This window comes from Protopterus annectens, chromosome 9.part0 (genome assembly GCF_019279795.1).
Source record: "Protopterus annectens isolate FY-2018-M chromosome 9.part0, PAN1.0, whole genome shotgun sequence".
Classification (NCBI taxonomy): Eukaryota; Metazoa; Chordata; order Ceratodontiformes; family Protopteridae; genus Protopterus; species Protopterus annectens.
The window spans coordinates 1,301,240,296-1,301,256,302 of NC_056743.1; the positions used below are offsets into that span (position 1 = coordinate 1,301,240,296).

The 16,007-nt window shown below is 35.2% G+C and overlaps 1 protein-coding gene across 1 annotated transcript in view; it reads right to left on the minus strand.

The window, feature by feature from the left end:
• Window positions 1-5,241: 5,241 nt before the first annotated feature.
• LOC122812025 (protein transport protein Sec24C-like) overlaps window positions 5,242-16,007 on the minus strand; it is a 784,735-nt gene continuing 773,969 nt past the window's right edge. Inside the window, exon 21 of the mRNA XM_044084258.1 lies at window positions 5,242-6,868. Within this exon, the coding sequence (XP_043940193.1) occupies window positions 6,728-6,868 (141 nt within the window). The 3' untranslated portion in view covers window positions 5,242-6,727. The remainder of the gene's footprint in view (window positions 6,869-16,007) is intronic.

Below are 16,007 nucleotides of genomic sequence, written 5' to 3' on the forward strand. Positions count from 1 at the left end.
GAGCAAAACTGCACAGATTGTTAAAATACATAGAGCAAAAGAAACCGACAATGAACAAATCCAGTACTTTAGCAAGAAGTAATGCCTGTACTACAAAATGCATTCAATGTGGATTCCAAAGTACGCACTAAATAACATGAAATACAAGGAACAGAGAACTCCATGTACTAATGTTTGTGAGTTGAATCACACATGCTTTCTACAGAAGTAGTAGCAGGTAATAAAATCCATGAAGTACTATTGTTTGGCAAAGACAAAAGCCACTGGCTAAGCATATTCTGAGCAGCCAAGTGCTCTGGATTATGCATAATGCTCTGCATTTGAACTTAAGCGAACCCACTGTTCTGCACTGAATAGCTCTGGCTCCACTACACGGCTTTTGATTGGTTTGTATGCTGCAATTGCTGCCAATCGGCATTGCGGTATAAAAACCAATCAAATAGGTACTCTGCTGTTCTGCACTGAACAGTGTTGGTTGTACTACGCAGTTTTTGATTGACTCGCATTCTGCAATTACAGCCAATCACCACTGCAGTATATGAACCAGTCAAACAACTGTTCCTGAGGACAGGAGCCAATGAGAACATAATGTCTACTGGGGTTGGCTGGACAGATGATGGCACGAGAGAGAAAATGCAAGACAGTTAATGGAAAAAAAACAGCATTTCTCTAACACATTCTGAAAACAAATTTGCAAAAGTGCATATACACATATGCACACACAAATACAGCTGGACAAAGAGCAAGTCAAACTTGTCAGTTGCAGAGCATATGGTTATACAATAACTAAGCCCAAAGTACAAATATTTAATTTTATTTTTTTCTTAAATGCATCAATATCTGTTGTTTTTAGACTGCTGTTCTGTAGTTGAGTATTTCATTAAGATGTACATAAGAAATTTTGGTTTGGGACTTTTGGATGTCTGTGAGTGTAGATTATTTTATCTTATTTATCTTTACAGATTTTTTTAATGAACTAGTTTAATTAATAGATTCTAAAGAGAAAGTACCCACTGCAATGACTGTAATATGATGCCTGAATGTTGGTCTGGTGAGACAGACAAAGCAATTCAAAGGAAACTGCAAATTTGTTTTTAGAATGCGTCAGAGAACTGCTGTTTCCTTCCATTAACTGTCTTGCATATTTATTTGAATAATGTACTTTGACATCATGTCATACGCAGACACATATATACACACACACCTACACTTAAAAAGATAATAAATGGATGGTCACAGCATAAGCAAAAATAGTTACCCACTCCAAAAACAAAACTGAACCCCCACTTTGATTAATCTTTTTCACATCCACTAAACAAACAGCAAAATAACTACTAGATCTAAATAACTACATTTTGCTTGCAACGCAAATAGGACATGTTGGAGAGACAGATATGTATATCTCTGAGAACTCCCATTCTCTGGAATAGGCTGCCCATCTGTGTGAAACAATGTCCCTGTTCTGTCAATATCTTATTATTTCATTCCTCTGTGAGTTGCCAGAAAACTTCTCATTTTATGAAGAACAGACCAAAAATATGAGGCAAAAATTTGGGCATTCTGCAAAATTCTGGACAGTTGAGAGGTATGACAAGGGTGAATAATTGTGTATGTGTGTGCCCATGCGTATATTTTGGTTGAAAGGCCATGGGTAGGGTTAAGGTACACTTTTCACACAGTACAGAAATAGGGTGTTCCATATTTTGACTGTTTGTCACACATTGCTATACACATATGCACAAACCACATTGGCCTCTTAGCAGACTGAGACCTATATGAGCTAATTAACAGCTCAAAAAAGTCTGAATAACTCTGCTTACTAATCCTTTTCACAGAAACTAGAAGTCAGGTCATTAAAAATATTTAGAAGATACCTTTTTTTAAAGTAACATGCTACAAGCTAAAATAATGAATAGCTCAACCTAAAAGGTGTTATGAGTAGATCAGGAAATAAAGCCGGACTGTGATTAAAAGGCTGAAACTTCCTGTAGGTAACCCTCACCCTACCCTACACAGACAAGTCTTGAGCATGCTCAGAATTACACACTGCTCAAGGTAAACATTGCAGAATGCAAACAAAGAAACACTGGGATTCTCCCTTTAAAGTAAGGCTGAGCTGTGGCTGTTTATGCTTGGGTTCTAGATGCAATTGTCCAAATATCTTACTACTGCAGTCTGACATTTTGCATTAGTTATACGTTGTACTGGGTGTTTCCTGCTGAACTTCTGCTCAGAATGCATACTGCAGCATTGGATTAGAATACTTTATTACTAGGTTGTCATACATTAGAAGTAAACATCCTACTTATTTCTACTGGATAGGGACGTTTTCTATCATGGGATTTATGACCCCCCCCCCCATCGTTTCATACACATATATAGTAAAATACATAACAATAAAATTGTATATGTTTCTTTAACCAGGATTAACCAGCTATATGTAGTCTTGTAGTTAATGGTTGTGACACATTATTCTGCGAAATCTGACCCAATATTTCTTATGGTTAGAAATATACAGTCCTGCATTTTTAGGTACCAGCAGCAATCTTGTACAGCCTTTTTTTGCATTTGGTTCTCAATAAATATTCATTGTTTTTCATTTATTCAGGCTTAGAAACTCAGAACATATCCAATTAGTATGTTATTAACAGATGAGGACCAAAAATAAGGGGGTTAACAAAGCTCAACAGTTCAATACAGCTTTTGTGTAACAAAAGAAAATGAATCAGAAGAAAAATCATCAAAGAAATTTTAGAGCTGTTTTCTAAACAAACACCAGAGTAGTTCAGTAACTATGAAACAAACAAGAGAATATATGATTTCACCCCTTCATGATATTTTCAACCTCTCTCCTGTTGTAACTGTATTTCAACAATCTGGAATGAGGCTTTCGTTAAACCCTCCCTAAATCCTTTATGCCAACAATCTGGAAAGAATTTCTAAGCTCACTTCCACAAATGACTTTAAACCAATATTAATCCTGCCTACCCTATGATAACAGCTGGAAAAGCTAGGTTTACCTACAACTTTCCACCTTCATCCAGAAAATACACCATATGAAGTGGGTACCAATATGTTTTTTCATTCAGTAGAAGTAGAGTAACAGCCCTCCAGAATCTTACAGATGACATCCTTTTAAAACTGGACAAAGGACAACTGACAGTTTCCACATTTATACACCTCACAAAAGCCTTTCACCTCATGGATCATGCCCTCCCTCCTGTATTTCATGCAAGCAGGTGAAGTAAGCCCTGAAGACTCATTCTTGCTCAGTAGCTATATTGCAGAAAAAAATTACAATAAAGTGACACCTCCAGGTGATTCTGCAGTTACATCATACTGACACCTCTGGTTGTCAAATATTGCTTGATCATATTTGCATTAATAATTCCAAAACCATGCTACATACAAAGTATTAAAACATTTCATCTTAAAGCTTATCCAATGGCAGACACAACTGTTCTGATATTTGATCTCTCTGTAGTGTAGGAAAAGAGATATTAATTGTTGCTCATATAATATTTATTTATATGGTCACAAATATCACGTTTTTCTAAATGTCTCAACAACCAAGTAGCACACACAGAACTGCTAAACCTTGTATGTAAGCTCTTAGCTGGATGAATAAAATCATGCTGAGTACGTGTGTGTAACTTGAGCGGTTGCTAAGATGTTGTAAGCTGTTTATAAAACATTACAAACTTAATAGTTACTATATTTACTGAGATTTATAAAATCCAGTAAGACCTAGAACCTAAAGAATACTGCCACTATAAAAGTAGTTTGTGCTTCACCATTTGTACTTCTTTAGTATCCACTATGGTTCCACAGATATGGACATTTGTTTGAAATGTGAGGACACAATTTGGTTCTATCAAAATGCTTAGCTCCTGCTTGAGCACGGACTTCCTATTACTGCCTTGGATTCTAAAAATCTTAATTTCTTACAAATCTATTCATCTAGTGTCCATCGATTCACTATTCTTTGACCACATCTAGAACATCACTGCTTCATATTGTCAAAGGCTGACTAATAGTTAAATAAAGAGATGACCTACTTCCAGGATCTCTGCTTTATATAAAAGCTCCTAAAAGTGGATTAATGTTCCTTTCTCAAAAGGTACCTTTCTATTTAAAAAGATGCAAATGCAGATCCCTCCCCTCCAATGGCTTTTGATTGCAAATTTTATTCTGAAAGAGTAAAATGTTAGTGTTCACTACTTCATATGCTGCAGTCTACCTGCCTGACAGTATTGTTGTCTTTACACCTATATTTAAAATATCCATCTGCATTAATCACTTCAAATTCCCCTTAACCTTTGCTGTCCTCTACATTTTATCTCATTTCTTCCTATAGCTATTTTCCCTCTACATAACCCATATATTTTTATTTAAACGTATTGGTAAAATGATCTTTGTTTTTAATAATATATTAACTGTGCATATATTAACCTTGTCTTTTCACACGAAGCCAAGTGTTTCTTTTACATGGAAAACCTAAATACTTGCAAACTGATCATACTTTTTTGTAAACAATTAAAATGGTTCGTACAAATATTTCTTGAAATGGAACTCCTGGTTCAGATGGATTACTGCACTAACTCAGTAAACAAATTCAAAATAAAATAAAAATTTTTAAAAAATTAAGTGTATGGAACATATACAAGCTTTCACTTCTGCATTAGTTATTTTAATAAATACATGTTTTCTAACTAGCTAAGTCACTTTGTTGTTTACTTTATGTATTTGTAGTTTTAAACAGCTCATCTCTTCTACCACGGCTGAATGAAACCACAAATAGTTTTGTAAATTTGCACAAGAAAGTCCCTTACAGTATGTGTACTGGTATATTTCTTAAAATTATCCAGTAACATTATGTTCTGACACATCTATTTAATGCGTTTGACCACAGTTAGTCTGTTATGGAGCTGACAGAATAGTTCAATACCTCCAAGGTGATAAGGCTAATACATTACACCAGAAATGTTTGTTAATGTAGTTTAGACAGCCAGTACGTAGTAATGGTGCTTCATTTGCATTATCATTCTAAATTACAGCAAAAAAAAAAAATACTTTTAAAGATGTACTCGTAGTAAAACGTAATGTGAGCTAAACAGCTTCAAAGTATGAAACGGTGTTTCAGGCATGCCATAGATTTGGCTGATGTCCACCCTAGTGCTTCAGATAAACCTGAGTGAGCTATTTCAAAAAATAAAAACATTTACTAGAGGCCTTCTGACATCACTTTAAGCAGATATATTTATTGCAACAGAAGCACCACATAAACTAATTTATTTGACCAAAGAATTACCAATATTTCATCTTCTATGCTGTTATGGCTCTACTAATTTGATTTGTGAATCTGGAATTGTTGATCTCTGTAGACATTAGTTAAGTAACACAACTTGTAAACTATTAACTGGCCAACCATCATAAATGGAAATGAACTGCAGTGTTTAGGGTCTGTATGAATTACTACCATAACCCCTAATCTGCTTAGTATCTGTAATGTGGGTAGTATATTCTGGTACAATTTCTGCAGGATTAGGCACAATAACAATACATAATCTGAAAAAGAATATAAAAAATATACTGAAGTAAATCAGTTTTTGTGATTTTTCTATGAGCCGCAAAGTAAAGGTAAGTAAAAATGAAGGACTAATAAAAATCTTTGCCCAATCCCCAAATAAATGCAAAAACTTATGTCCACGGTGATATCAATTAGTTTTATTTTTAGGACACCATACAATCTCCTATACATCTGGCCACTATCCTCCTTTGTGAGACAAAGTGGAACTTTCAGTTTCAGAGACATAGTGGGTAAAAAAAAAATTTTTAGTGACCTGCTGATTTTCACCTTCCCCTCTTGCACCCCACCTACTTTGATATCTGTGTGTGTATGTGTGTTCCCCCAGGGTCTTTTGTGTCAGCATCCCTCCCTTTTGCAACACCCCTAGGGGAGGGAGCCACACACAATGTTACTTAATCCTCCCTCCTTTGGCTGGCCCCATGACTCTAAGCTTGCTAACATAGTTCATATTACTAATATCACAGAACTAATAGCTTCCTCTTCTCTATTTGGCCAGCACCATTAGGTTACTGTTAAAAACCATGGAATTGTGATGTAAACATTTAATTACAGTAATGCACTACTGAGAAAAAATAATTTTAATATAAAGTGGCTAATATACAACTCCTTTTTATTAAACTGAAAACCTTAAATGGCCCATAAGAAGGTGGTTGAAGGCCTTTACTGATTGCCCTAGAATAAAATTATGTGCCAGAATCAACATGTGAGTTCCTCTCTTCCCAGCAACTTTGCTCACTGATCAAGCAACAGATTTGGAGAGGTAATAAAAATACCTTTTGTACCCTACTACCTAGTACCTGTCCTTCCACATTCAGTGCACTAGTCCCAGACACGTGTTCTGTGTGTGTGTGTGTGTGTGTGTGTGTGTGTGTGTGTGTGTGTGTCTGCATGCATGCATGTGTGTTTGTGTGTGTGTTTGTGTATATATATATCTGCATAAGCTGAATTTCCCATCGTGGCTAGTAATCAAAACAAGCAGTATCATACATATTAAACAGTTTTCTCTTGTCTTTTGCATAAGGCAAAGAGATATCTGTGTTGTACTAGTTTTGCCCTGGGCCAGTCAAATTGCATTCAAACTTCTGAGTACAGCAATGTAAAAGTCAGAGTTTGTAAGCAGTGTCTAGTTCAAATTCTTCATTTTTGCAGACGTAGCACAGAGATGTGAACATGGTACAGAAAATCCAGATACGAGGCTCCCCCATTTGGGGTCTTATCTTCTACTAGTAGTGACTGGAATAGCTTCTCCTTTGTGTCACCTTGCTTAACCACAAATAGCTGAAAATAAGATGAACATTATTAGTGAGAGACTACATGATAATTCAGGCAGAAAACCTAGTATTTTATTTTCAGTTATTGCATTTATTAAATGAATTATAAAAGTAATCATAATAATAGTAATAATAACAATAACACTACACATACAGAAATCTGGAATACACCAGCTACATGTAAAACACTAATAATGATGCAAAAATAAATTGTAGGTTCAGGGATTCACAGGGAAAAAGGGAATGACTTGCCAAATACTTGATTCCAGATAATGAAATAATGAAGGAAAGACAGCTTATACATTATTAAGAACAAATCAGAAATTGCGGTATAGTATGAAAACAGTTTAGGTATATCATATTAAAACTGCATGCTTGTGAGCAATGAGTGCAGATTAGCTGAATTAGAAATGTAGAAAGACAACAAAGGATATCAACGTGCCACTGAGTTACACCTGTGCCTCACTCATATTTGAAATAGGCTTTAAAAAAATCCTACATTTGGGTCTGTGCAGCAGAAAAGGATTATGTACCTGCCCTGTTCTTTCTTGTCAGTCATACAGGAATACCACCAATCAAGAGAGGCTGGTGGGTATTACTCTATGTTCTGTCAGTTAAACAAGCATACATGTTGCATAGACATCTGCACCCCAGTAGTCAGTACAAAAAAATTCACTTACCAGGTAAAGTGATGCCTGTTTAGTATCATCACAGCATCTAGATAACATGTCAAATCCCTCAACAAAGTACACGGATGTGAGTTGTTTGTGCTTGGTGCATCAGTAGAACAGATTAGTATGTAGTTAGCAGATGTCTCAATAGTTCATAAAAGACATATTTTTAAACGAACAAAAAGCAGGAACAGAAAATATAAAACTGAAGTTAGAATGTTTAGTGAAAAAAATGCACTCACCAGTCCGGAAATGGTGTTTCTTACATGACACATTTTGGTTATGCAATCATGAATCAAAATTCATCAAAAAAGCAACCCCTTTTTTGTTACATAGGATTCTCTGGGACTCATAAATGAACAGTGCTGGTGAAACACTACAGAATGTGACTGAATTTTTTTTAACTTTTCATGTTAAACATTACTAGGCTAGATATGCACATAAAAATGTTATTGCACCTTTAATGTATCAGCATTTAATTTTAATGAATACCTTGTCTCAATTACCTCATTCTGTTCAGGGCCAGCCTTAGTCCAACTGGATCAGTTTGACCAAATAGGGCCCCGCTCCCACAGAGGGCCCCACACTGGCCTGTGGCAGGGTCATTATGTCTTATGTGGTCCACAATACCCGTTTCAGAGATATTACAGCAAAGTGGAAGACAATTCCTATCTGTGATTTTGCTTCTGCAGATCTCAGAAGTAGAGTGGACTATATTTCCTGTCATTTGCTCCACTAGTGACTAGTATAGTTTTGTTAACACTCCAAATTCATAACACTTTTATGATTCACAGTGTTAGTTGCTCTTTTCTCATAGCAGTCAGTTGCTATCACTGACTGCTCAACAGGGTTTTCAACCCAGAACTGAGTTTGGATTAACCAGCTGTTTTTTTGTATCACTTCAGTTACTGTTGGCAGAAGATGGAAAGACTGTGTTTAATATGAACGTTGAGAGTATTTTTCTGTTTTCTTTTGCTTCTCTTGCTAGTGTGGAGTATATGATTAGTCCTTCAATAATATAATAAAAGTAAGAAATATAAAAGTAACTCTGGAATACCCAGCCTCAGACAGTATGGAAACAAACACTAGTCACAAACAAAAAATGAACAGATACTGTGATGTGAGGTAATTTCTGATCACCAGTAGTTATGACAGAATGCTACCAGAGCTTATCTAAACAATCCTATCTTGGTTTGTGATTTACTGTGTAGTTGACTGGTAAGAGAAGTTTTATTTGAATTTATATTTTATTTTTACCACTATTTTTCACTGCTTGTAGGAAGGAAGGGATAACTTGTAGACAAGAAGATTAACTTTGATTTATATTTAGTTTCTTTATCTTTAATTTTCACTGTTGGTTGTTATAAAGGGATAGTTTTTAGACAGGCAAGCTCTAGTCATCCCAAGGGGCTTAGTCAGCTATAAAGTCACATACACTGCAGTGAGGACAATACAGAGGTTATCTAAACAATCCTACCGTGGTTTGTGATTTATTGATCTTTACTGTTAAAAAGACGTATGACTGCGAGCAATAGTAAGCAGAAGCTACTGTTTGCATTTGCACGCAACATAAAGGAATTACAGCTTTTGCCTGACTTTCAGAACTTGTGTGGTCAGAACAAATTTACTGTACTTACTTTAGTATTTAGTTGTATATTGCTTGTGTGATTTTTCTCACAGAAGATGATGTAAGTTCTTTTTGAATTCTGTGGTTACTGATTTTGATTATTCTTTTCTTTTATAATTGTTTATTCGACTGAAGCTGAATATAGGTTCCTTAAATGAGTATGCCATTAATGATTTGCTAAAGCACAAATATAATGTACAGTGTAATAAATGCTACACATATTTAAAGGTAACACACCTGATAACACTGGTGATCTTTGTTCCTCATATCAAAAGTTGGATGATTTAATTATCATTATTAGAAGTAAATCTAGACTTAGTGATGACGACTGCACTTGTGTAATTGGCATGGCTTGCAGAACTGTTGTTACTGTATTAATGACTGGACTGTGAGATAAATAATGTTAGGCAAAGAGCAAATAGAACACATTTAGGAAATGATATGTCTATTGCCTGTAAAGATCATTCAACTCCTATGAAACAAGATGATGCCCCTGACAACTTCGGAATTCTGGATGCAAGTATTCAGCAATCTGAGGATTCTGAGTGTTTGAAAGGAAACAAACAAACAAAAATAAATAAATAAATAAAGGAAGAAGTTCACAACAAATAACAAGGAAGAAAAAGAAACTGAAGTCTATAAAGTAAAGAACATACTTACTAAAAGGACACTGATTTGTTAATCTAACAGACAGATTTACAGTGAATAATATTTTTTTCTATCAGAAAACCTTCAGTCTGTATAAAGGCATACCTTTTCCAAAAGAGAAGGTAGGAAAAAAGGGGTAAGGGGCAGGTGAAAAGGAAGAAATCAAAATTGAATGTGGAAGGATTGAAGAACATTACTGTAAGAAAAAAGAAGAGAAAAAAACAGATGTTGACTACATGGCTCAAGATGTGGATTTACAATACCAGCTGGATGAGAATTGTATGCTTGCAAATTTTGAAGATCATTCCTTTGTAACGATTAAAAGAGCAGATATTACTGTATTAGAAGATGAAGATTCTTCAGATCTGGTCAGAAAATATATTCTTGTAATTGGAGATACAATTATTAGAACTGATACTTACATCTGCAGAGAAGATGATGCACATCTAATTGTGTTATGCTTAACAGGAGCAAAAATAGAAGATGTGAGACAAGTCTTGGAACGCCTTAATGTAAGGAAGTACAAATCTGTTTTTATTCATGTCAGTACAAATTATTTCATCAGTAAGGACTCTCTGACTGTTAGTAGGGAACCTACAGCCTCCCTTAGATAGTATAGCTTGTACTGGTGTTAGGACTTATTTTTCGCAAATCACATATACTACAAAAGATAGTCATGTCACTGTGAATGGAAAGATTTTTTTGGGTAACTACCTACATGGAAAAAATGTCAAGTTTAAAAAAAATGGAAATTTGTAGAGCATCTAAGCCTAGTTTTGGGCACACGTGTTCAGACAGGATGGCAATGCATTTGTCAAGATCAGGGAAGAGAATTTTTGCAGCAGATATTCTGCAATATTTGACAAACACTAGGCAGGATTTTTGCCAGGTTGAAAATTTAACAGTTCACAGACAGCAACATTTGATGCACCCCTGATGGTTGTTAATGCTAGCGTAAAATGTTTTTACTAGAAAATTTGCTATGTTTCCACAAGATTGATATTGTTATTGTTTGTGAAACATGGTTAAAGAACAATAACTGGAAACCAGTTCTGTCAGGGTATAAATGATTTTACTGTAACATACATTCTATCAAAAAATTAGGTGAAGGTGTTATGATAGGGATTAAAGATAGTTATGAAACCTGTGATTATTACATGTTCATTGATAACACCAATACTATAGACTGTGTAATTGTGACAGTAAAGACAACCCTGGAGCATATAACAATTGTTGGAATGTATAGACCACCAAAGTCAAGTGCTGATGTCCTAGAGGAATTCACACATTTCTTCCACGAAACACAGGTGGGAAGAATAATATTAGCTGGGGACTTCAATTTGCTAGAAACAGACTGGAATAATATTGATTCAACAACATTAGCATGGAAATTATCCACAACATATATTCAGGAACAACAATTATTTCAGATTGTAAAAAAGCTACCAGGGAACAGAGCATACTAGGCATTGTTTCTGTTCCTAAAAAATATTACTGTTACTTTAAGTCAATTTTTACCACAGTAGATTTGCAGTGATCATGAGGTTACAAAGGTTAATTTGTTGCTAGATAATTCTTACAAACTGAAATCTAAACCAGTGCACAGAAGATTAGTTACAGATTACATGGAAGCAAAACAGTCACTATGTAAAACTAACTGAAGTGATGTGTTCAGTGGAAAAACTGTAGATGGAATGTGAAACGTTTTAAAAGAGAAATTCAGTGCAAAAAATCAAAAAATGTTTAACATCAGGATCTAGGCATACAATGTTAGAGGGATATATTTCCATAAGTACAAGATACCTGGTTAAGGTGAAAGACAAAAAATATAAGCAGGGGAAGACAGGCCAAACTACAACTTAGAAAACTGAAATAATCTGTACAAACAAATTAAGCATAGTGTGAGACAAGATCAAGAAAAAATTTAAGAAAATTTATATAAAGATATTGAGCATAATAAGAAAGCTTTTTATAAGATACATAAGATGTGGAAGGAGTAAAAACTTACAAATTGATAAACTGTATATACAGATTATAGATATATTTACAAAATCTTATATAAAACAGTTTGGCTCTACAAAGGGGGTGTCAAGTCACCTTAGTGACATCCAGGTAACTTAAGATACTAAAAATCAAGTCAGATTATATTGAAAAAGAACTGCAAAAACTGGATCCAAACAAAGCACAGGAATGAGACGGAATTAGTAATAATGAACTGAGAATACTTCAGCAAGAACTTATAGTATAATTATATCTACTATTTGCTAGGTCATATAAATATGGGAAGATTCCACAACATTGGAGACATGCACTTATTGCACCTGTCTTTAAGGGAAAGGGGAGAAGGACAAACCCAGAGTTATATAGACCCTTAAGACTACTTTCATGTTGTGGAAAAATAATGGAGAAGGTAATATTGGATAAGTTATTGTCAGAAGTGGATAGGTTGGGACTTGAAACCATATATCAACATGCATATGTTGAAAATAGATTTATTACCACCTGTAACATGATGTTCTATAACAATATAATAACAGCTATGAATGAAAAATTGTGCTGTGATGTAATTTATATAGATTTAACTTCAGCATTTGACAGGGTCATACATATAACACTGATCAAGAAATAAGAACAACTAAGTATCACTGTACTCTTAAAAAGATGGATAGCTGCATGGCTTACAAATAGGACATGGCAAGTATCATACAGCAATTGGACAGGTGAAATTCTTGGTTACAGTCAGGGTGTGCCACAGGGCTCTGTCCTTGGCCCTTACTTACTGAGATTGTATCTTTCAGACCTAACATTTCCATCTGACGTGTTCTACAGTCTATATGCAGATGACCTGAAATTGGGTAAACTGATTACATGTGTTGCAGATAAGGCATGTCTGCAAAAGAACTTGACTAAACTGACCATTTGGGCACAGGAGAATAATATGCTGAAAAAAACATAAAAAAATAAGCATATGAGACTGGGACTACAGATTAATTTAGAGATCTGGGTATATGGGTAGATCCAGCTTTGAGTTTTTCTGATCATATCAACCAGTTGGTTAATGATAGTTAAAGAACTATAGGTTGTATAAAAAGATTTATAAAGTCTAGGAAATCAGAAATGATGAAGTCATTGTTTGTCAGTTACATTAGACCAAACCTGAGTATGGAATAACAATATTGAAACCTTACAAGAAAACAACCATGAATAAAATGGAAAGAGTGCAGTGGATATATACAAATGGCATCCATGGATGTGAAAATTTAAGTTATTATGAAAGACTAAAATATCTGAACTTGTACAGTGTCTCTTACAGATATCTAAGTGAAGATCTAATTCAGCTACACAGGGCATTTAGAGACAACTACCTCTGGGAATGTTTGGGATTATCAAAAAGTAATAGACAATCATGAGACAACCTATAAAGAAGATTCTACAGGAATGAGAAGTGTACAAATTGGTTCTCTGAGAGAGCAGCTGATGCATGGGACAGACTACCAAATTACATTAAAGCAAGTACTAGCTTAGATATTTTTAAGAACAGCCCAGACACTTTTTATGGGAATAAGTGTTTTAGTATATTGGTAGGCTAGAAGGGCATTAATGCCTGTGCTTGACATATTTGTATGTATTTATGTATACATGTAATAGTATGGCAGAGAAACACTTACTGTAGATAAGAGCAAAATAATCAAAGGGAAGTAAAACACAAGGTGGAGGAAGGCAAGGATGGATAGAAAAAAATAATTGTATTTGTCTAAACCATGAACACAGTTACAGAACATTTTGACAGTTTCAGCGATGCAGACAAAAAGATAAACACAGAAAGTGGTTGGGCTGGATTTAGGATGAGTTTTAGGTGGAAGTGTGTTGCAGAAAGCGTAGCAAATTATGTTGAGTTTTGCATACTCTCCCTACACATCCATGTAGGTTTCCTTAAGACAATCTTCATTTCTTCCTACCTGCCAAAAGATGCTGCTTAGTGGCTACCATAAAGTTTCTCTGCATGCCCTTGTGGCCTGAGCTATGGCTGGAAGTGATCTGTATCAGTCCACTTTGTCAGTTTTGTCAAATAATTAAGAAAATAAAAATTGATGTTCAGAAATAGTTATCTGTGTGTTATAAATGTAGATCACTGTTTCCAAGGAGAGACCTAAGATTACTGTTATAATTATTATTATTATTATTATTGACCATTCTGAGGACGTTTGACAGTTTTATATGATTTTGTGGAAACATACTGTCTGCTTGAGAATTAATTGAGCAAAGTAATCCCAAGAGTTGAGAGCAGGTGCAGGGGGTGGCTGAAAAACCATGAAGGAAGAAAACGGTACTATAATATGAGTATGCATAACTAAGTTTACAACATTTTCATGTTTGTTTGGGTCCCCTATCTTCACATAACCATCAAGTCCATCCACGGTTAGTCAACTTTCCAGACTTCCTGGCATCCCAAGCACACAGCATGGAGGTAACAGCTGGGAACTGTGATAAGTCAGAAGATTTTATCAGCTTTCATGTTTAATTGCGCTTACTTAAGAGTCACATGGTCTGCTCAGTGTTGTCTGCAGCACTTTCCAATGATGGTGGCATCTGTGGAGTACTTAACTTGCCAGAACAGGTTGTCAGTCAACTCCTGTCTTAACCTGTTTTTTAACAACATATAAGATAATTAATATATAAGAATATTATTTTGTATTTAATATACAGTAACAGCATGCATTCTAGATACCTAATTTGAGATGATCTTAAGTCCAGGAGGCCAGAGGGCAGAACGGGGGAGGGGTTGGGTGGGGTGGTAGTTGGAGTGGTTGACTGGAGCTCCACCAAAATTGTCCAAATTGGGCCTCATGACCATTAAAGCCAGCTCTGATTCTGTGAATCATAGAAAGTTTAAATAAGCACACAAAAGCATTGCCTAGTGCTTTGCTTGTGCTATTCATTTATAAACCCATAGGATTGTCTTTTTGCAGTTTGTATGATGAGGTATCTCCCAGTAACAACCTATAGTGGCTGATGTAAATACCTTCATCACTGTAAAGATCTACTGTGGCCTGTTCTGATATGGATGTGTTCCCAAACAAACAAATACTACCATTGCTGGCTTGGTAGTGCCAAGTCCATGTCCTTCTGGTGTGCAACTGTTTGTGTCACTCAAGCATCTGCTTTCACAGGAGCAACTAGCCAACCAGGAAACCACCACTGTTTTCTCCCTAGGATGGGAAATCCAGTATAAATGCCCCTGATACCCACTCTCCCCCCACTTGGCATTTCCAGCACCCAAGCTACTACTCAAACTTGAGTTATATGTGTCATAGTCAGGGCTTCACCCCTCTGACCCAGTACAGTCATTACATAGATCTTTAAATATATTACCTCCAAGACCACTCATTCCTGGGGTAAGAGAAAAACTTCCTTACTTCCAAGTTTCTGCAATGCTCATAACCTCAGACCGCTATATATGACAATGTCATTCAACTAAAATATTCACACAATCCTATTCTGCACAAAACAGTACTCAGACAACTTATTTATCCTGTATGGCTCTTTGATATCATTTATTTTATTTGATAGGTCGGTGTGGATTGCTTTTATTCATACTGTTAGTTGGTTTATATCACTGATTTTGTGACTTCTTATTAGTAAACTTTGCATTTTTTACATAATTTTCTCATTCTTCAAACCATAATATCAAACCAAAGTTGCCATTTTATTCAGAGCTACACTTCAAAATAAACTACAGTTCAATGATTCTCAATCTATTAAAATGTTTTACTTAGAGCTATACTGTTCTATATCTACAGACAGTATTAGTGAATGAGAGTAAGTAAATTATCTCCCTTGTTCTTGTAGCACAGTTTAAAAAAACTCAGCACAGATTTCTTCAAAATACATGTGGTTTGTGTGATTTCAAAGATAAGTTCTGTTTAGCAGTGCCCTAACTTAACCGAGGAAGAAAGAAGGAAGTACTGGAAAGGTGTTTCATTCATGAAAATGGGTAACTTGTTGTTAGCTGGCTATTGGAAAATAAAATAAATGATTATTTTTGATCTTAATATTTCAGTTTTCTGTTGTGTGTCTCAAATAATTAAAACAGAACTAAGGTCACAACTGACAGAAATGGGCACTGATACATTGGGTGCAGCACATATAATTTTTCTTCCAGGATGTTGCAAACTATTTTTTATGTTCTATACATGCAC